This window comes from Artibeus jamaicensis, unplaced genomic scaffold (genome assembly GCF_021234435.1).
Source record: "Artibeus jamaicensis isolate MK-2021 breed Jamaican fruit bat unplaced genomic scaffold, CSHL_Jam_final contig_3230, whole genome shotgun sequence".
In the NCBI taxonomy this organism is placed as follows: domain Eukaryota; kingdom Metazoa; phylum Chordata; class Mammalia; order Chiroptera; family Phyllostomidae; genus Artibeus; species Artibeus jamaicensis.
The window spans coordinates 6,728,724-6,750,958 of NW_026521764.1; the positions used below are offsets into that span (position 1 = coordinate 6,728,724).

Below are 22,235 nucleotides of genomic sequence, written 5' to 3' on the forward strand. Positions count from 1 at the left end.
TGGCAATACGTTGCTGTGATCTGTTTTCCCATGCTGCCCATTTTGGTTCACTGGATCATGGGACCTTAAATCTCTTCTCTGCTCTAAAGGGAAAACCTTAGCTCCCACTGGGTAGCTACAGCAGTCACCCACCGGTGGGGAGGCCTGCAAGGTGCAAGCAGGTGCTGGTGTGGATCAGTTCATTAGCTCCGACTGCCCTCATGCCTCATCCACGAGACAAGCTCTAGATGAGACTCAAAGCAGTCCTCCCACAAACATTCCAGATACCCAGTGAACACAAAGGACTTGCTGACCAAGAGTTACAAAGTTACCTCCAGCTCAACCCCTGAGCAAAGCGAGTTGAAATCCTCTGTGGTCATTAGTTCAGCCTGCCTGATTACACCTGCCAAAAAATATCCCTAATTGTTGGCATTATCCAATTTCAGCAAGAAATTGGTCCAAAGTCAATATTATGAAAACAGAAGTCTGCGATTTGGATTAGCTATGAACAGTAACTTCTTCTGGGATTAAAGGGTTTGGGTTTTTTTAAATAAAACATGTTATGAGGCTAAGGCCTCCCATGTAGACTTGCATTTCCTCTGAGCAGCAGTAAGCCTGAAAACTGATCATCAAAGGTTAAAGGAATAATCACTGTCAACTCTCCATCTCTGACATATTTTAGACATATTTAAAAGAAACACACTTTGTAGCATATGGAATTGTATGAATTTGCAAAGCCTGAATATTCTTGTTATAAGACATCTTCATTTTAATAAAATATCAGTATTTAATTCAATGTAAATACACTGTTGCTTCGGATCTTAAAATGAAGTTTCTAAGGCATTTAAAATTGAATTCTTTATATAATCCAGCATTTTCACTTCTGTGTATGTACCCCAAAGAACTAAAAGTGGGCATTCAAACAGATATTTGCATGCCCATGTTTACAACAGCCTTTTCCACAGTAGCCCAGAGATGGACACAGCCCAGGTACCCACCGATGGGTGAGAGGAGAAACAAGATGTAGTATGTCCATATAATGGAGCATCAGGGGAAATTCCGTCAGATGTTATAATATGCATGAACCTTAAGGACATTATGCTGAGTGGAACAAATGAGTCAGAAAAGGTCAAATACTGTGTGATTCCACTGAAGTGAGATATCTAAATGGTCAGACTCAGAGAGAGAAGGTACAATGTGGTTACCAGGAGCTGGGGAAAGAAGGGCCCGGGAGTTAGTGTTTAATGGCTACAGAATTTCAGTTTTGGAAGAGGAAAAAAGCTTTGGGGTTTGAGGCTGGTGATGTTTGCACACAGCGTGAAGGTACTTAATACTGCCGAACTGTCCACTTAAAAATGGATGAAATGGTTGGTGACCATCCTGTTATGTGTATTTTACCCCAATTTTTTAAAGTTGTCTTAAAGGAAGTTTGTAGAAATATAGTAAAAAATAATGAGATCACATAAGAACAGCTAAGCAGGTATTGCTATACGCTCTATCACCGTGTTGGCTATTTCTCTGGATGAATTCTCCTGCGCTGTCCACCACACCTCAGACTTCACATACAGTAGCTTCCCCGGTCCTCACGATAACCCCAGGGGTGGGCGCCGTTCTTATCCTCGTTGTATAAAAGAGGGTCCGACTCTTGTTTTATAAGAAACGGGGTCCAAACAAGAAAACTGACCAATTCTATTTAGTTCGGTGGGCCCAAATTTATATCTACGAAATAGATCCACCAAAATGTTCCTGAAGTTGTTTTTGAGCTTTGGTGAAGTTCACATGCTGATAAAGCGAAGACTAATTAGAACTGGATTTTCCTGTGGAAGGAGGGATATACAGAGGGATACCAGCTATTACCGTCATATAGAAATCATCTGAGTTTCAAAAATCGGTTTTTGGTGATTTTACAAAAGTTTAGATCCTCTCACCTCTTCGGCGTGGTTAAGTGCTTTTTTATGAAGCAGCCAATTACAGTATCTATCGTGTGTACAGAATACATTAACGAGTGAGCCATATGTGGTTATTATTGGTATTCTCTATACAAAGAAGAACAAGGAACGTTAGAAGGCACTGTGAACAAGCAGCACATCAACTTCAAACAACTGCAGCATTAAATTTTTACCTCCTGGAACATAGACGGTGCCTTGTTACTGTGAGAGAAATTCCGTAGGCAGATCCCGACGGCCATCAGGGCTCCGCGGTGCTGACCATGTGTTCACTGAACCCCAGAGCACCTTTTCAGTGGTGGGCCTGGATCGGAGCTTTATAAATAATGACTTTAATCCTCACATTACATGGCATTGTTTGACATTGTAAACCCTCAGGAACTCCCACCGGTGTCCACTCACCAGTGGTTAGATATTATTTCTACTCACAGGTGTCAAAATAAGACAAGTAGAAGGAAAATGGTATGCCCTGAGTGTCCATGAGGAGGTGGGGAGAGGAATTGCAGGCCTCTTCCCAGGGAAGGGCAAGAAGAGGCTCATGGTCACAGGTCACCCAAGGGGAGAGATCTTGTCCCCCAGGAGAGAGCATCAAGGACTTAAGGGAAACAACCCAGCAAACATCCAATGTGACCTTTGTGAACCACGACTAGCTCTGGGAATCCACACCCAAAAGCCCACGTGTGGACGGAAAGGTTCCAGTCCCCAAAGGGGAAAAATTGTACCAACAACCTAGCTAATCACCAAAACCATGTCGGTGAGGTTTTGGCCCAGCATCGGAGAGAGCTTAATGAGGACAACACAACTGTGTAAATGTTGCTTGAGTAAAGACAGATGTCACACTCACCTTAGGGAGAGGAACCTCTCTGAGTGGGGAGAGGATGCTGCAGAGATATGGCAAACCCTTGGGTGTTTTCACTTCTATTTTTGGTGACGTATAGTTTGTGTTGGGCTTCGGCAAAAGGGCTGGGCGAGTCTAATGTGGCCTCTCTGTTTCTAGACTGTGGATTGAATGTGCACAAACAGTGTTCCAAGCACGTTCCCAACGACTGTCAGCCCGACCTCAAAAGGATCAAGAAGGTGTACTGCTGCGACCTCACAACCCTGGTGAAGGCTCACAACACTCAGAGGCCCATGGTGGTAGACATCTGCATCCGGGAAATTGAAGCAAGAGGTTTGGAAAAGACTCCCTAATGACCCTGATTTTATGTTTACAGTTGCCAAGGAAACTGGATGATAATTGCTGTATTTCCTTTCCACTATTGATGTTGGGAAAGTGGCCCGCACAGGCACACAAGCACGTGTGTGTGTGCACACCCACACGAACTAAATCACTTTCTGCTTCATGCATAAGCCATTCATGCATGCATTCAACACATGCTCACTAAGCATCCTCATGTGCCACACATTCAGAATATAAAAATCACGGTTCTCACCTTCAGGAAATTCACACTATAGTATGCAGAATCAGAGGAGCAAATAAGTAATGTGTGGGTGCATGTATTCAAACACGCTGCAGAGTTGCACAGGAAGAAATGTTCGCCTTCCCTGAGGACAATTCAGAAAGGGTTTATGGAAGAGAAGAGATTTAAATGGAGTCTTAAAAAGTGCTCCTATCAAGTAAGTAAAGAAATTGTGGGTCAGCAATGCATTTTCTACCATAGTATTGGTTCTCTTTATTTCAAGGAGGAGAGTTAAAAGATTAAAAATATCTATGCCTCAAAAGATCAAGGAGGCAATGAAGATAGAAACATTTCAAAGAAAAGGTTCTTTATGTTACATGTGAGTCATCTTTCCTTCCTTGGCGCTTGGTTTGGCCACTCTTCAGCCCTTACAGTATTAAAATGTTCAGAGATATGGTGGGTCAAGCCTGGCTGGGGAGAACTTGGGTCACTGCATATAACTTGGAAAATTGGACCATGTAAAAAGCCCAAAGGCCGTAACTGTTTTTACCATATATGTGCTCTGCTATAGTTGGGGCCCATTATCGCATCCAGATCGGCTTACTGTATTCTGCAGGTATTTACACCTTGGCCAACCCTCCCAATCTTTTTAAAACAAAACAGAAGGGGACATTTTAGCTTGGTATTCCAGGAATTTTAGAGACAGGAGATTATTCCCTTTTCCATGCGGGATGAAAGCTATAGTTATTCTGTTCCTTTAAAACTTGCTCCTTTAATCTCAGATGGTAAGAAATATGACTGCTGTGGCCATCAGTGCTTAGTGGATGCTTCGGGGTGTGGTGAGGTATTCATGCCAGGGCTGAGCTGGGTCAGAGCTGAGGAGGGGGCTCTGCCTCCGGATGAGAGGCCGAGGAAAGCAGCCCGAGGTCCTGCTGTTTAGAAGGCTCTGCAAGTTGGGGTCAGATCCCCAGGCTCTCCGGAGCTGGCAATCAAGGCCATGCTTCTCTGGAGAAGCTGGGATCTGGGATCGTCCCATAGTGTTCCTCATCATAGGCGACCAATAATCCGAGCAAAGGAACCACCATGTCTGCTGCCTAATGTGTCCACTGGGCAGAGCACTAAGCACAACGAGTCCAAGACCCATAATAGCACAAATTAGGCATGTGTGCCAGGGAGTCACAGCAAAGGGGTCGGAGCTGCAGGCATTAGCTCCACGTGAGTAGAACCAGAGACTGGGCTGGAAGAAAGGCACGTGACACTTCTATTCCCAGCTTGGTTGCCACCACTGCCAACCTCTTACCCACCTTCCGTCCATAGCAAATGCCTTCATGTTCTCCTCATGCTCTTTTATGGCCATCTGTTTTAGCATGAGGTGGAGAACGGAAAGATCGTGGACTTGACGTTAGGATCCGTGCCCTGTCTCGTAGTAGCTATCGTATGACCTTGGGCAAGTTCCTTACTGCACTTGAATACCTGTTTCCTCACCTACAAAGTGACCGGAATCACTCATACAACCTAAAGTGACTGGAGGATTAAATGAATTGATGCATATTAATGACCTAGTACAGGACCCAACATACAGGACTCAACCTGTTTTATTTCTTTTTGCCTTTTCTTGGAATGACCAGCTCCCCTAACCCCACCCCCAAACCTGTCTGTCTGACCAACTCACTCACCCCGTATGTTTTGGTGCTATCACCAGGATCCTGAATAATAGTGGCTTCAACAGGATAAAAATCTATTTCTTCCCCACGAACAGTCCAGGGCTGGAGGGGCAGCCCCCCGGGGGCTGGCTTCCCCAAGGCTGCCACGATCTCATCCACCTTCCAGCCAAGGGCAGAAAGGCATGCTCTCTCCCCTCAAGCACACAACCCAGGCCTGTCTGCTCACTTCTGATCTCTTCACATCACCAGAAATGAATGGCCATTGCAATAATGTTGTTCTAAAAATCAAAGGTTTTACTACAACAGAGGGATGGGGGAACCGATATTGGAAGGAGAGCCGGTAGCCCCTGCTGCTCCAGCAAACTCCATTCCTCCTTCATGACTTCCTTCCTAGACGGCTCCTCACTGAGACCTCCCCAGGGCCCCTTCTGCCAGCAGGCCGGGCTAGGGTTCACTGCACTGTGCTCCCACATGCCTCCACACGCTCCCCTCTGTTTGCAGTGCATGACAACCATACTGGGGGGGGGCGCTTACCTGCCCTACCAACCAGAGCAGGCTCACCCAAGGGCTCATGTTGTGAGCCAACTCTGTTGATCAGTGGCAGTGACCTGGACCACTGTACTGAGAGGAATCCTGGGGCTGAATGGGGCTGAGTGGGCCCAAGAGCAGCTAAGATCTGGTGAGAATGTCTCTGGTGGTCCCAGGACTGAAGAGGGGCAGCATTGTCTGCCTGCATTTGTTGTCTTGGATGCAGACCACAGACAGTCCCTCCTATGACAGACAGTACACCCGATAAAGGTCCGCCGAATGAAACACAGGAATGCGTGCTGGCCATGGGGAGTCGGATGCAACGTATGACCACAGCAGTTCAAGCTCTGCGTTTGCTTGTTTTGCTGTAGCTGCAGTTTGGCAGCTCGTTTTACATGCTGGGCCTCAAATCTAGTCCTCTATTCCTTCTGATACTTTTGGGACCCTGGTAGGCCTTTGGACATATTTTAATGAATCAGTAAAATCTAGCAGAAGCTACATCTTTTTCTTTTGTAGCAATCAAGTTTCCAGAATCACTCATTAGAATTTTATTTTCCTGCATCTCTTTCCTGAATCTGATCATTTATTTGAAGGTATGATAATCAAATCAATCATATTTAAACATTGAACATATTGTCATATTTATGATTAAACAAAAAGCTATACATTTGGATTTTTGTTTTTGTATTTTTCAGTTACAGTTGGCATTCAATATTATATTAGTCTCGGATGTATAGCACAGTGACTAGATATAATTTATAGCACAGTGACTTATATAATTTATGAAGTGACTCCGCCAATAGTCTAGTACCTCACCTGGCACCACAGATAGTAATGACAATATTATTGACTATACTCCTTAGGCTATACTTTACATCCCCGTGACCATTTTGGAATTGTAAAAGGCTATAAAATCGGGCTTGCTTCAACAAAATCAGAGTACTAAGTGTCGCACACGTGCACACACTGATGAGCGTGCCCGTGCCGTATGGCACATGGACTGAGAAGACGCTGGCGAGAAAGCAGGTAGCTTTCCGAAGCATGAAATCGCGGCCAGTAGTCTGAGGAGCCAAAAGCAGGAGGCTGATGAGAATCGTAAACACAGGCTCTTCCTGCCAAGCCAGGCAGGAAGAAGGCCAGGTCGCTGAGCTCCCCGCCGCCGCGCAGGCTAATGAAGACAGACGTGCTCGGAACCAGGGACGGACAAGTCCACGTTCTGATGTTACAGGGAGTGAGTAATAGAGGGGAGCGCTGGTGATGTCGGCTCATTTCCTGAGAACACACAGTGTAGATAGGAAATTAGTGTCCTTTTCAGATGTTCCAGGGAAATAAAATTAACGTCTCTCTGCTTTTTAACAGGATTAAAGTCAGAAGGTCTTTACAGAGTCTCCGGGTTCACCGAGCACATCGAGGACGTCAAAATGGCATTTGACAGAGGTGGGCTTACCCTTCCTTGAAGGCCAGGTGACTGAGCCTTCGTGCCCTCTCTTTTGGAGCCAGATGTTAATCCTGCTGGGCCCGAGGCTCAGGGCTACTGAGAGCTGTTCTTCAGGATGCCAAGGAATAATGGTTTACACATCTTCCAGTTCGCTTCCTCTTTGGGGAAGTTTTTTGGGTTTTTTTTAAAATGTGGACAAGTGACCACACAAGGAAATGAGTTTAAAATACTGCTTGAATGAATGGGCAGCCAGCATTTGGTGCATTAAGATTCTTGAATTGTGCTCTGGCTGGGTATCTCATTTAGTAAGGAGCTTTATGCCATTCATCAAAAGTTTGCAGGTTCGATCCCTGGTCAGGGCACATGCCTGGGTTGCAGGTTTGATCCCCGGTTAGGACTCATATAGGAGGCAACCAATTGATGGGTCGATGTTTCTCTCTCTCTCTCTCTCTCTCTCTCTCTCTCTCTCCCCCCTCACTCCCTTCCTCCCTCCCTCTCCCCCCCCCCGTGGTCCCCACTTCTCCTCTCTCTAAAATCAATAACCATATCCTCAGGCGAGAATTTTTTGTAATTATTTTTTTAATGATTCTTGAGTTAGTAGACCACCATTATGGTCAGTCCACATGGCACGGGGTGCCCTCTGTACCCCCCTCTCAGGGTCCCATTGACTCTCCTCCTTCCAAAGAGCCTGGGGAAGGGGGTGGGGTGCCCCATGCAGGGAAGTCAGGGGAGCCAGTAGAAGTTCAAGAGGTGACTCCTTTTGTTTTTTATGGCGATGTCGTTCACTCTCTAGGCCATATTATTTCTTGGGAGGTTGTTAAAAATACAGATTACTCTCTGGGCACCCACTCTGGGGACTCATTCAGAAAACTGGATGAGCCTAAAATTCTGTATTTCTAATGAATAATCCAATTCATACCAGTGCAGCCAGTCCAGGGACGGAACCCAAGCCCACCAGACAGAACCTCCACTCTCTAGGCTAGTAGATAAGGTCTCTGATGCTCTGGCTGCCTTCTCTGTTCAAGCTCATGGCCAGTTTCTCCTCCCTGCGTCCTTTAAGTCCCAGCAACACTGAAGTGCATCATACCAGTTCTTGTGAACAAGCACCTCGGCCCATGTGGCTCTGTCCATCTAGAATGTGTTCACTGCTCTGCCTGGCAAACACTCCCTGTTAATCAGGTGTCAGCTCAGCGTTCCTCTTTTACGAATCCTGCCCGATCACCCCAAGCCGACCCGAGAGTGCCATTCCCTTTCCTATGCCCCACCCCCATTTCCACATGTCTCCAACACTGCAGTCTTCCAATGTCCTCGTCATTGTTGAGTTGTGTGCCCGATTCCCAGTCTGACTGGAGCTCTTTAAAGGGAGTGTGCCTTTTCTTCTTTGACTCACTGGGGCTTAACACTGCCTGGCACATGGCAGACCCTCGATAACTGTTTGTTAAATATGTAAATGGGATCATATGGCATGTCTGCTGTACTCTTACGCTTTCTGTACATCAGATTTTTTATTCTCGGGACCAAATTGCCTGAGACATTTGTTCTCTCTTTCAATTTATAGAAGAAAATGTTAATAGTCCCTATGTGATAGAAACAAAAAAACATTATACTATGTGCCAATTAAATTGGACTGATATTTACTAATGGTAAAGTGAAAAGTCAAAAATGTCTTGAGAATGCCTGTAAAAATGGGTAAGGAATGTATCATTCAGTAACTGTACATGAGGAAAGGTCAGAGTTTCCCACATTAAAGTCTGAGGGGCCAGGGAGGAAGAACCAAGCTGAAGAAACTTCAGTAGGCCCGAAAGAAACAATGGAAACTGGGAGATATTCAACAATTATTATGTGTGTATCCTCTCCAAGTCCAAGTCCAAAGAACACGGGGGGACTATCTAACAGCCTCTTGATTATTTTATTACAAATTTAGTTGTTACTGTATTCTGTTGCGAATCCAGACACAATCCCAAGTATGTATTTTGTACTAAATTTCTATTTAGCACATTACCAGGGCCTAGGACCCAAAGAATCACTCGGAGTCTGTGTCACTACCCTTTTGGCTACACGGACCCTCCAACGCCAAAGCGCCCTCAGCAAACCTCTTTTTGTGACTTCCTGCATGTCAGTGGTGGCAGAAGCCATCAGCTGAGACGTGGAAGGGAGTGTTCATTGTCGGATTTTTTTTTCTTTCTGGGCATGCTTTAACGTGGTAAAATAAGGTCCTAATTAGGAGCTGGACCACTGGCTGTCTTTCAGATGGCGAGAAGGCAGACATATCTGCCAGCACCTACCCGGACATCAACATCATCACCGGAGCCCTCAAACTGTACTTCAGAGACCTGCCCATTCCCATCATCACCTACGACACCTATTCCAAATTCATAGCCGCTGCGAGTAAGTCTCGGGAACTAATGTTTTACCTGTATTACATTTTTAAGTACATCGCTTTTGAATGCAAGCAAATTAAAACCCAGACTTGTTTCAATTATTGCGTGAGCAGCTTGCTTTGCCAAGTGCAGGCACCATGGTGCTGTGAACAGAAAAGCAGGCCTTGTGCCCCCAGGATGTTGACCCAGTGCCAGGACAGCTCTGCTGAGGGGGCGCTGGAGGCCAGGCAGTTTTGTGTCTCCCTGTCCTTCCCTCTGGGCTGGGAACCAGCACGGACAGGCCTGCGCTGCTGTATGCGGAAGGCAAGAATGTTTCTGTCATGAAAACAAATTAGATGCTCTCGAAGGAGGACTGTAGGGATTCTCTGCACCATTCTTTAGGTAGCATCCTGTTGCCAATCTATTAAAGCTGTGCCCCAAGTTTGGCCCACGGGTGCTGTTCAAAGTTAATAACAGGCCAGGAATATACTGTGTCAAGTGCTATGCTAGGAACTCTCACAGATGTCTTCAGTTTTATCTACTTGCTGAAGAAAATGTTATTATAATCCCATTTCACAGAGGAGAGCGAGGCTCACAGGTCCAGGAACATCAGCCCCGGTCCTCCTCCAGCCCACAGCTGCTCATTCTGTGTTTGGCTCTCGGGCCCACTGTTGTCAAGAAAGAGGACCATAGTGGGGAAGGGGTGGGGCTAGGGAGAGTGCACTTGGCCTTGGAACATAGTGAGAAAGGGGTTCAGATGCAGGGGTGCATGACAGATGTCTAGCCCACTTTGAGGAAGTTTCATAAAAACATGATCTTGAAAGGTGTGTGTTACTAAATGTAGTAACGAGTCTGGGAAATGCGCAGACAGGCTGGGAGCTTTGCAGATACACTTTGCAAAAGAGCTGTGGCCCTGCCTCCTGGGAAAAGCATTCCTTTCCTTCCTGGGTCCTTGTGGTTCTGCATAGAGAAGGTTCCCGCTGCAGACGACCCTCCACCCCAGGAGGAATTATGAGAGAGCTCTCTTTGGGCGCCTTTCAGAGACCTAAACAGCAGAAGTCTGCATGGGCCCTGCCACGGTCCAGGTGCCTTGTACCTACTTCCCAACCTGGACCCTATACCAGGGTTAACCATGCAACGCTTTGGTGAAAAGTACCATTAATGCAGACTGACTTTGACTCATTGGCAGTGCCCTTGCCTTGGAAAGTTTTTTTACTCAGTTCTGGAAGCCTGTCAGCAGAGACTTATTAGACAACTTCAAGGAAATGTTCCTGACTGAGATCTGGTTTAAATGAAAGCTTATGATGGTGAGGTTTCTGGCACATCCACCACTGAGAAGCTGGCCAAAGCCCAGTTCCTGCATGTGCCACTGGTAAGCATGTGCAGGCTGCAGGCTCCTGGAGGGCGGGGACCGCGCCCAGCCTCCCACCACCCACCCAGTGGGGGCATTCAGTGTGCACATGGTTCCCAGGCTCACACTCCTTCTGGAGTGAGGCGGGATGCCAATTCATTACTAAGTGAAATGTTGCCTGAAATTGCATGAACTTACTAGATGTCCCCTCCATCTGTAGCCTAACCTCTTACTTCTCCATAAACTTGGATGCCACGAGGCTGCACTGATATTCCTGATGTGTGATCTTCCCAGAAATCTCCAGTGCCGATGAGAGGCTGGAAGCAGTCCATGAAGTGCTGATGCTGCTGCCTCCTGCCCACTATGAGACCCTCCGGTACCTGATGATCCACCTCAAGAAGTAAGCTCGCACCTCCTTGACATCTCCTCTGTGGCAAACCTGCTGCCCCCAGCAGGGAATGCTTTAGGAAAAGTTGCAACCTTCCTCCCCACCCTGTGGAGCAGACAGCCACTCCCTCACCGTGAACGAGGCCACCTTCTCCAGGCCAGCCCCATTCCCCACAGCTAGAACGTTCACTCCTGTGTTAGGGCCCTCATGCCACACGAGAGGTTGCCGATACTTAGGGACCTTAAACAGCTTAAACCAAGGACGCGAAGGGGCAAAGTGAGGCCAAGGTTGAAACCCAGGCAGTCTGAGCCAGGGCCCATCAGTGGATGCTGCCTCCACATCTGTACCACCTCCTCCCGCACCAGCCCAGGGCACAGTGTTCTGTTCTTTCACCGCTGCTCACTCCCCAGTCCCAGACTCCCGAGAATGCCTTCCCTCTGGGCAAGTGCATTCCCACCCTAACATCTTTTTTGTCTGTCACCAAGGAACGAATTGCCCCAAAGCTTAGCAGCTTCACACAATGAGCACTCATTATCTTATAGTCTCTGTGATCCAAAATCCAGAGGTGGCTCAGCTGGGTGCCTCTGGTTCAAGGACCAGCATGAGGTCGCAGTCAGACTGATAGCCAGGCTGCAGCCTCATCTGAAGGGTCGACTAGGGGAACAGCCACTTCCACGCTCACTCACGTGGTTGTTGGCAGGATCCGGTTCCTCCGAGGCTGTCAGACCGGTGTGGGGGGGTTCTCCCATTCTCGCCCACAATTCTTAGAAGTCACCCTCAGTTGCCTGCCATGTGGTGCTCCCTGCAGGCAACTCACAACACGGCAGATGGCTTCCCTCACAGCAAGCAAGCACGAGCACCCTATTGCTTTTGCTATATTCTACTTATTAGATGCAGGCCCTAGGCAAGGGGATACATAAGGGTATAAATTTCCAGGAGGCAGGGATCACTGGGGGGACATCTCAGATGGGGTGTCAGCCACAGAGGATTACAGAGAATAGCTGCATGAGAGCGCATGAGGCCAGTGGACATGTCTCAGTGTTTCAGGCCGCTAGCAGCTCCAGGTCCTGACCCAGGGACCTCTTCCGTTTACCGCACACATATAACAAGGTCAGTGCATTGGTCTTCGAGGCGTTGGGTGGGTCAGGGCACTTCTGTGCACCGCCTTCTATATTTTCACAAGATAAAACAGACTGAACGTTGTCTATAGGAACTGACCGTCAGATCCATTCAACCAGCGAAAGGAAGCAGGTCGAGAATGCTCTGTAAACACTAGTTTTCTTCCCTGCCCTTATACAACACAGAAATACTGTTGCTCGGATTCAAATTGGTTCCGCTTAGAAGATTTCTGTTTTGATTAATTTATTGAATTTAAGAAGACAAGTAATTTTTGGATAAGTAATAGACTGAATGTCAGCCTGATTTTTAATTAGCTATTAATTATTTATTTCAGTGTCCAGTAACTGTTGTAGTTTGGAAGGCAAAGTATCATTATCAGGAAAAAAAAACAGCTGGCATGTCCCAGAGGAATCTTAAATGCCAATGATCTAGCATTTTTATTTTGGAGGGTTTGCGAGCCCCACTCACAGGGTTTGGCCAGGTGTGGAACCTGACTTAATGGGGAGAGGTGAGCAGTTTTCGTGAAGAACGTCTATGTGAAGAATGTCTTCCTCCTTCACTGTACAACATGCAAATACGCCAACCGAATGGCACCTTCCTAAAACACTGCTAAATGGCTCATCTTAACGCTGAGAGACCTAAACATGTTTTACCGTATTTTTTTCTTCTTTAAAGAACCTGTTCCCTTTTAGATCTGTTATAAACATCCTAAAATCTACGTTTCTTAAAACAAGAATCTAGAAGACTGTAATTTTATTCCACTAGAAGGTATCTGGCCAACTTTAGAATCTGAATTTTATTCTTTAAGGCTTTGCCATTCTTATCTGAATGTTGAAATGATGATTTTCAATTCCGACAATAACTGCAGCTCCAGACCCCATTCATTCTATGGGAACTAGAAATAATGTCCAACTCCTTTCCTGTTTGGCCGCATGCCAGCCACCCCCCACCCTGTGATAACGGCCTGGCTGTCCCTAAACTGATGGCAGCCCCGTTCTACAAGAAACCTTTCTCGTTAGGCCGTGCTCCTGACAGCAGACAGGGAGTCTGCCCTCCGCTTCCAGAAGACCAGAAGGAAGCACCGAGCGTGAAAACGACTTCCTTCCCAGCCAGGACTAAACTCTCTGTGTGCTGTGGGCCTGCCCCTTCGGATCGATGTTCTCTCCATGAAAGTTTTATGTTTATTTGATGAGAAGGACTGATTTTCTCATTTTTAAGGTTGGGTTTATACCAGGTTCACTTTAGTAATTCACGTGCACTGGCTGAGACAATGTCCACAATCGAAAAAGAAAAATCAGAAAAGTATCTTTTTGAAAATACTTCTCTGTAATTCTGATTCTCAATTTTCTTTCACCATGTCCCAAACCAGAGAAGTTCTTATGGGCACAGGTCCATGTAATCAGCCTGTAAATTTGTCCCCAAGTCAATGTGATGTCTCTGTGTATATGTCTGTTTTGCAGGGTGACACAGAATGAAAAGGACAATTTCATGAATGCTGAAAACCTGGGCATCGTGTTTGGGCCCACCCTGATGAGGCCCCCCGAGGACAGCATGCTGACCACACTCCATGACATGCGGTACCAAAAGCTGATTGTGCAGATTTTAATAGAAAACGAAGATGTTTTGTTTTAATCCACCAGGGAAATGAGCCGAATAGCCTCCGCCCCACGGAAGTTCAGAAGGCTAAAGGAACACAACTTTTCTTGCACTTGATTTGTTTCCCAAACAAGTGACAGAATTTCCTGGACCACAGTGGATGGCCGAATCGCTACTGTGTCTCATAGACACTGGCCGCCTCCACATGGGGACAAGGGCGAGGGTAAGAGAGAGCTCCCCTGGGGTTTTGCTGTGCCTCGTATATATGTCTGTTTTGCTGGAAGAGTGATGAATAAATCTTTCTTTAACTTATTAAAAAAAACAGTGTAGACCTTTAAACTTCAGTCTTATCGGTAATAAAAGGGAACTTAATTCACAGAGGTACTTGATACAGTTATACATTTCCCACTTACAGGAAGAAGACAATTCTATATGTTCAATGTTAAATGAAACTTATATTGTAAAATGTATTTTTACTTTAGCTGCAAGAATGTTACTTTATTTTAGCAAATAGAGCTCAATGCAGCGCATTGATTATTGCCCTGTGTACCTTGTCCTGCCTTCTCGCTGTGGTCCCTGGAAGAGTTTACCACGAATGCAGTATTATCTTGACATACCTCTGTCCTGGTCAGTGCTTTTCCATGACGCTTCACCCGCCACCTGTGTCTCTGCTCTTGACAGATTTTGCTATCATGTGGTATATGTTTATAGCAATTGTAGAGTGGTCCGAGACGTCACAAATTTTCTTTCCACCAACATTTTGTAAAGTCCCGAAGTCTTTTGGGGATTGGTCACACTCTCTTCTTATTATGTGTGTATGTCCCAGAATATGCAGAATTCAGTCATTTTACATAAAATAATTTGGGAACACTGGCTGTATCTGGGTGGCATAAAAAGTTAGCATTTTTTTCTCTATTCTGTTGAACCAGGTTTTATTTTTTACACATTTCTGTATTTATAAAAAGCAAACATGCAGAATAATTGTTGGGTTTTTTTTCATTTTTGTTTTATAAACAAGCCTATTTTTAAAAGTAAGAATGAATAAGTTTGGTTTTGATGCATATGCATTCCTCTTTGATAAAAGCAGCTCTGTATGGATAATAATTTAATATGATTTTATTACTGCACTTCTGATCAGTTCTATTTATCTTAGCATGAGCTTTTCACACCAAGATTTCTATATTTTGTAACATAGGTAAAATATTTAAAACATCAAAAGCTGTAAATCTAGATTTCTTTTTCCTTCAGTCCAGCTGCAAGGTCTTCTCCCCCAACCGTCTGAGATGGTTTCTGTAACTACTCACTGGTCTTGTTTTGGAGTGACCGGAAGAAAAGTCCTGTGTGCCCCAGGGGTTGAAAGGAGGTGCAGCACAACTGTCCTGAGGGTCCCAGGGCTCTGCGGATGGACTCCATGGGCACGTGGGGGTCAAGGTGCTTCTGCCCAGTCTCTGCTGAGGGCTCCTCCCAGCTGTACAGGTTTGTTTGTTGTAGTTCGAGTACTTCTTGATACTGTCAAAAATTATCTGGAAATGGTTTTATTTTGTGAAGTGAACAATACTTTGTAATTTATGATAGTGTAAATGGAAGGAAAAGCATTAAATGTATTAAATTCTTCTGTCTATCATTTTGGAGTACGCATGAGAAATCGGTGGTGGGCAGTGGCGGGGGTAAAGGTTGTGAGGGTGATCTGAGAATGTTGCTCCCAGATGAATTTTGGCAATAAGGTGTCCATTCTCACCCAAACACGGGGAGAATACAAATATCCCAATGAGTCCCCAGCTCGCTGCCCCACTCCCTCCGCCCACTTCCTCCAGCAGAGATGGCCTACCTGCACTTCCTGTACCACCTGTCACATTTATGTCGTTCACTGAGAGATTTTGAGCAAATCACTCTAGGCCACTTGCAGGAGAACAGAACAAAAGTTTTAGAGCTAGAAAGACTCAAGTTTGAACCCCAGCTCTGTCTGTTAGCCATTGCATGCATATGACCTTGGAAATATATTTGCTCATCTGGAAAACCAGAGCAAATATTCTGGTTGTGATGTCTTAGAGGACATGATGATCTAAAGTAATGGGAAATGGTTATTTCTTATTGTTATCACTCATTTTAAGAGTGATGGCTTAGAAGGAGAAAGGATATATACCATGGGGGTGGGGAAGGAAGAAGCACAAGACCACAAGGATTTGCCCCCGGGGTAAATCTGAGTCCAGGTAATTACAGGGGTATTGTAACAGGGCTCTAGCACGCCTAATGAGGTTCACCTGACTCCTGTTCTCGAGCACAATGACAACACTTGATCCCCTCTCGCTTGCCTTAGTCTCCAGCCCATTTCCCCAGGGTCACCTCTCCATCCCCTGGCAGCCTGGTATGGCTCCTCTTACCTGGCTTGAAATTCCTGCCATTGGAATAACTCTCGTCATTAGACCTGAAGGCAGTCAGCACTGTTTGCAGGCTCCCTCTGTTCAAGTGCCCACCAGCGGAATGGGGGAGGCCCACGGGGGCAGGTATTGTAGGTATAAGGCCTTTGTCAGATATGTGGTTTGCAAATATTTCCTCCTAGTCAGTAGCTTGTTTTCTTCAGAGCAATAGTTGTGTTATATTTTTGATGAAGTTCGACCTAATAATTTTTTCTTGTATGCATTGTGGTTTTAGCCATGTCTAAGAATCCTTCACCTTAGTCCTGGGCCCTGAAGACATTCTCTATTTTATTTATTCACTCTCTGTTTTTTAATTTTACATTTAAAATCCACAATCCATTTTTAATTACGTACAGTAGATTATGTGTTGAGCTCAAGGTTACTTTGTGCCTGGTGGAGATCACATTGTTTTGGGGGAGGCAAAGGGATGCAGGAATACGGGTGAAAGGAGCTCCTGGGAGGACAGCTGTGTGCCAGGCACAGAGCCCCTGCCGTCCAGACTGGAACTGCAGCACAGAAGTGACAACCACGTCAAGGCCCATGCCTTCTGCTGCTGCACCATCAGTGTGAGCCACCAAAAATGTGCTCACTCACTGGGAAGGAGGAGATGCAAAATCCCCCACCAGGTGTCCCCAGGAGGAGGCAGTGCAGCAGGGCAGAGAGAGACCTGCACATATTGAAGAAGAGGTCCAGGAGTGATAATTTTAGGAAAACCGAAATGCAACCCATATATTCCTAATGTGATTGGACTTACAAAGAGTGTACCAAGAAGCCATTGGAAGGTGTAGAAAGAATTAGAAATAAGAACACAGGTAAGCAAATTAAAAGTGGACCATTATTACCTGCAGGAAAAGACAAAAAAAAGAAGAAAGCAAAAATAATTATTCATTCACTACAATGCTTAGCCCAAACAATATTGACATAGGCATAATAATATAAACACAGAATGGTCGACTAAACACAGGCCGTAACGAAACACTAGTGGGAGTACCGAGGAAGCAAAGCAGAAGGTGGGGGGTACAGAACTAAATCGGCAGATACAATAATGGGAAGTTAACAGAGAATGTCTTATATTAATAAATCAAAAGAAAGTGTGATACACATACTATTTAGAATTCTGGAGTTGCATTAATGCCAAGAATAAAAAAGCAAAATTGTTGAAAGTGGTTGGGGAGGACTGAAGGGAGGAATATGGTAAGAAACCTCTGTAATTTGCTGGGAGCCCTGTAATAACATTTGACTTTTAAACTACATGCATATATTTTTAAAATAAAATAGAAACTAATTTGGAAGGAGGAGGGGGGCCCTATTGTCTCGGACAGCCGAGACATGTTGCTCCTGTATTTCCCTCCTTCAGTTATCACTCAGGGGTACAGGATACAGGTTATATATTAAGGTTCCAGGAACTAATGGGACAGCGCACATTAAACATTATTTCTTGGCTTGTGCCTGCGCCACAGTCTGGTAGTGACCTTACTTCCAAGGATTTTGTCTTATGATTTGTTAATCCTTTCTGGTAACATTGCATTCAAGCTTAACTGAGCATACTTCCTCCTCTAACGAGAGGTAATGCAATTTCAGTGCCACAAGAATAAAGTGCATTCTTGACTCACATACAGAAAACTTCTGCTTGATTCAGTCTGATCATGAAGTGTGTCCCCGAGAAAAGTTGGATTCATAGCAAACTGTCACATGTGAAATGGTCTAGTATATTTTTACATCACAGTCTTAGGTGACTAAAACCCGGATTTAACCAACAATAGCGACAGGGATCTTGAAGACCCTCTACCATTACTTTCAAAAATCACTTGCATGTGACTGATTTATGGAGTTCACAGAATTATCCCACCCATCCAATGAAAGACATTAGTCAAGGACAGACGAATATTTAATGAGTGCCTATTATGTGTCAGGCATGGGGCTAGGGGCTTTAATGAATGTATTGTCTACTTCAACCTTGGCAACCACCCACAGACGTAGATAGTATTTTCCTCACTTTACATTTAATGAAACCAGAGCCTAAAGCTATTAAGTAATTTCCCAAAGCCAAACAGTAATTCAAACCAACCATCAAGTCTTTTCACAAGAAATGTATATAATTACAATTCCCGGCATTAATTCAAGCTTCGACTGCCCTGTGATTTCACAGGGCTTTCCTGTGGGGCGGGGCAGGGGGAGGTTTTGTTTCATGGACGCACAGGGGCGAGTCGCCCCTTACTGCTTCACCCTTCGGCAACCACACACGAGGTGGCATTGTTCTAAGGGGGAACCTTGGGGAACAATGAGCTGATTAGTTTTTAGACTGTGACTTCCCCTTTTGATGTAATAGCCTTGATACCAACAAACATTTGGTGATCTAATGATTAACTAACAACCAATGTGCGATTCAAGCAGCAATATTAGAAGGACACTGTGTTAGAGACGGAGTAACTCGAACCTAATCAAAATAACTCCACCTCCAGGTCTCATGACCTTGAGGAAATGGTTCAAACTTTCTAAGAGAAAAGTGTAGGATTTATAGTGTCTACCTCTCTGGTTGCTCTACCATTACAAAACAGGAAAGGACCTTTCTTTAGAGGAAGCCCATAATAAACTGAGAAGTCCCTGGTAAGAAATTTTATTTTATCGTTACTGTAAAAAGTGTTATAGCCACAGCAGAAGTCGTTTCTCTGACTATGTAAACAAAATCACATTAAGCGAATCAACCCGAACGTTCCCTGACAGTGTACAGTGAGAGACTGACCTGTGTTCACACTGATTCGAGCTGTCTCCAAACTCGGGTGCATGTCCCTCGGCAGCTGGTGATGCAGGACAGCAGCTATTTCTTATAGATTTCAAACTATGTAAGTTTGACATTGGCCTCGATGTAGGTGAGGGACCCAAAGACTCACTTCCTGCATCATGTTACCCTACCATCAGGTATCCGCCTTCTGCCAGAACTTGTGGGATAATGAGCTCACACGTCGACAATGCGCAAATGAGAAAAATGTAACCTGGCAAATGGAGCAGAACCGAGCCACCCCTTTGAAAAGGGAAATTAACAGCTGCAGATGGCAGGTCACCTTTGAAAGGAGCTAGTTTACCCCAGCCCCGACCTGGAACCAGGTGACGAGCCAGAGCACATTACCTTGGATGGTTAACGAATGACTTCTATATACATCAATGATTTTCTAACAAACAAGAAAGTTGAATTATCTTTGTTTCCTGAGAAAGTCAGGATGTGCTGTGGAGGCTCTTTTTTTTTTTAATCCTCACCCAAGGATATGTTTTTATCGGTTTTGAGGGAGAGGAGCGGGGGAGGAGAGACATCAATATGAGAAACATTAATCTGTTGCCGCCTATATATATGTGCCCTGACTGGGTGGGGATCGAACCCATAATCTTTTGGTGTACAGCATGGTGCTCCAACCAACTGAGCCACCTGTTAGGGCGTGCTGTGGTGTCTTGAGCCAAGATGTCATGTCCTCTAGATCATTTATTTATCCCCTCAATAAAATATTTAATAAAGTCATGGCAGCCATCCCCTGTGATTACATTATTCCTCCCCATCCACCACCACCGAACTCCATCTCCTTCAAATATCACAGCATAATGTTGTTCTTCCAATACTGAAACAGCAAAAGCAGACATTGTCAGATAGTTTGGTCCACCTACTAGGACCACATCTCAGAATTAAAGAAAACGAAACTCTTACGACAAGTGATGATGGATCAGAGTATTAGTTCATTGCCACTTTTACCACATTTCATTTTACAAGCCAATCCTATTACAATTAAAGCATTCACACCTGTATGTTGGATGGTCCGTCATTCAACAATCCTGAAAGCTATTACTGCTGGGCAGCCTGCCGGGTCCTACAGATTCATGAGTGGCACGTCCTCATGTTCTTGGGGACACACACAGCACAAGGGTGAGTTGGGTCTCTGGACCCTGAGACCAGTCTTCCTGGAGTCACATGCTGGCTCTGAAGCTGCGTGACCTTGGACAAGTGTCTTTAGTTTGTAATATCCCCGCTACCTCATCTGTGATAATAATAATGCCTGTTTCAGTGGGCCTTTAGGAGGATTAAATGAGTTACTATTTATAAAGCCATTTAGAACTGTACATGGTACAAAGGAAGTGATGTGTAGCAAATAAATAGAAAACTACACTCTAGTTCAGGGAACGAACACCACACCAAGCAAACAATTCACCATTTGAAACCCACCCACTCCTGTCAGTGGCAGGCTAAATTATGTGCCAGTGGCATGAAATCTCCCACTGAAAACAACTGCATGGTGAAAAACTTTACTTTTGCTAGCCTCCTGGAGCAAAAGGAACAGAATTTTAAGCTCAAGGTTCACTTCAAGGAGAGTGATAACTAGAGGATTCTTCTCCCATTCAGTGTAGGCCCCGAAGGATAGGGACCTCAAGGTTACCACCACTCAGAGGTAAGGTATGCCTATGCCCCGCCCCCAGGTCTGCATAGACAGGTAGGTTACCTGAGGACAGAAAAGAAAGGGGGTGGGGATGGGCAGAGCAGGAAAGAACAAATGGACTTGTCCACAGAGGCTGTGATGAAGGGCAGCCGCTCTCATGGGTCTGTTGTTTTCATTGTCCAAAAACATCCTCCAGCCATGAACTTGAGGTGGGTGGTCCTGTCTGGTAGTAGTCCTAAACTTTTTAAAATCCCTTTCAGATTAAATTGCCCTTATCTTAGATCTTAGATTTTTCTACAAGTAATTTTTTTTAAAGAAAAATGAGGAGCACACAGTAATATCCAAGAATACCAAGAAACAAGACCAGAAAGGGAGTAGAAACAGGGAGTTAGGGAGAGTCAGCTGGTGTTGACTGAATTTCAGAGAGAGGCTGCGCTGGACAGATCAGCCTGGCTTAAGTCAAGTGTAAAACTGAAATAACTGGGGTGGGGGGAGGAGGCAGAAAACTGTACTTGACCAAAAAAAGTCTAAAAAAACCTGAAACAATTAGTAGTGTCTTGTAACTATAATTGTACTTCTAGACATGCATTCACGTTAAGCTGCCATGGTATAGGATGAGATGTACAAAAAATAGATTCCAATTTCAGGTGCGGGTGCTAAAACTTATACAGTATTAGCCAATGTTAGCTCAATAAAAAATAAATTTTATAAACTAAGTCCAACAACACTGATGTGAATACACAGAAAGGAGAAAAGAAATGTTAAACTAATGGTACATTGGTGACTATAGAGGGAAAGGCCATGGGCAATACATATGTAATTTTCAGAGAATGGTAGAGTCCAGAACGGAAAGGGGTGAAGGAAGGAAGGGGGGAAGAAGGGAGGGAAGGGAAGGGAAGGATGAGAGAAGTAAATATGAAAATAGGGGCAAAAAGAATAAAAGGACTAACACCCACACAATGATCACAGTTATGCAATACTAGGTCCGCAAGTGTTGCAAATGCCAAATATAACCTCTACAGTTTTTATTTTAATTCCTAGTATGAAAACCCTGCTCGCTAGAAATTCATTCCACATTGTCTTTGAGTGTAATCCTTTATTCCACTTGAAGGGTCACCTGAAAAAGAAGCAAAGTGTCTTCGCTCAAAAGAAGAAAGAAAAAGAATTAAAGTGCCTTCACTCAAGCCATCCATACATCTTTGAAAGACAGAAAGTGACAAAAATGAAATATTATTAAGAAATATAAGCACTGCCCAGTATGAGCAAATTCTGTAACATGAAAAGTCACCTACTACCCCCTGGACAGGAGAATCAACTTTAACTGTGTCTGCTCCATAGACGCCCAGCTTGCCAGCCCAGCGTGCAGGGTCAGCCCAGGGCCTCTGCACGCAGCCAGGCAGTGGGGCTCCTAGTTCAACAGAAAGAAAAGACGACTTCGTCTGTCTAACACTGGCCCTCTTTGAGCTGGCTTTTCACTGTGGGGTGTTTTTTTAACAGGGGGGCGGTTACAACTTTTATAGATTAAAAATGTTCTAGATTCAAAAATTAAGAAAAACTCTTAGATTTAAATCTAACTGTTTTGATTGAAATCTCTGCCTTTCAAAGTCAAACTTCTATGTCATCTCAGATAA

The 22,235-nt window shown here is 44.8% G+C and overlaps 1 protein-coding gene across 1 annotated transcript in view; it reads left to right on the forward strand.

The window, feature by feature from the left end:
- CHN2 (chimerin 2) overlaps positions 1-14,452 on the forward strand; it is a 257,379-nt gene extending 242,927 nt beyond the window's left edge. The window contains exons 9-13 of the mRNA XM_037126517.2: positions 2,923-3,096; positions 6,877-6,954; positions 9,206-9,343; positions 10,961-11,066; positions 13,634-14,452. Coding sequence (XP_036982412.2) covers positions 2,923-3,096; positions 6,877-6,954; positions 9,206-9,343; positions 10,961-11,066; positions 13,634-13,805 — 668 coding nt within the window. The 3' untranslated portion in view covers positions 13,806-14,452. The remainder of the gene's footprint in view (positions 1-2,922; positions 3,097-6,876; positions 6,955-9,205; positions 9,344-10,960; positions 11,067-13,633) is intronic.
- The last annotated feature ends 7,783 nt before the right edge of the window (positions 14,453-22,235 follow it).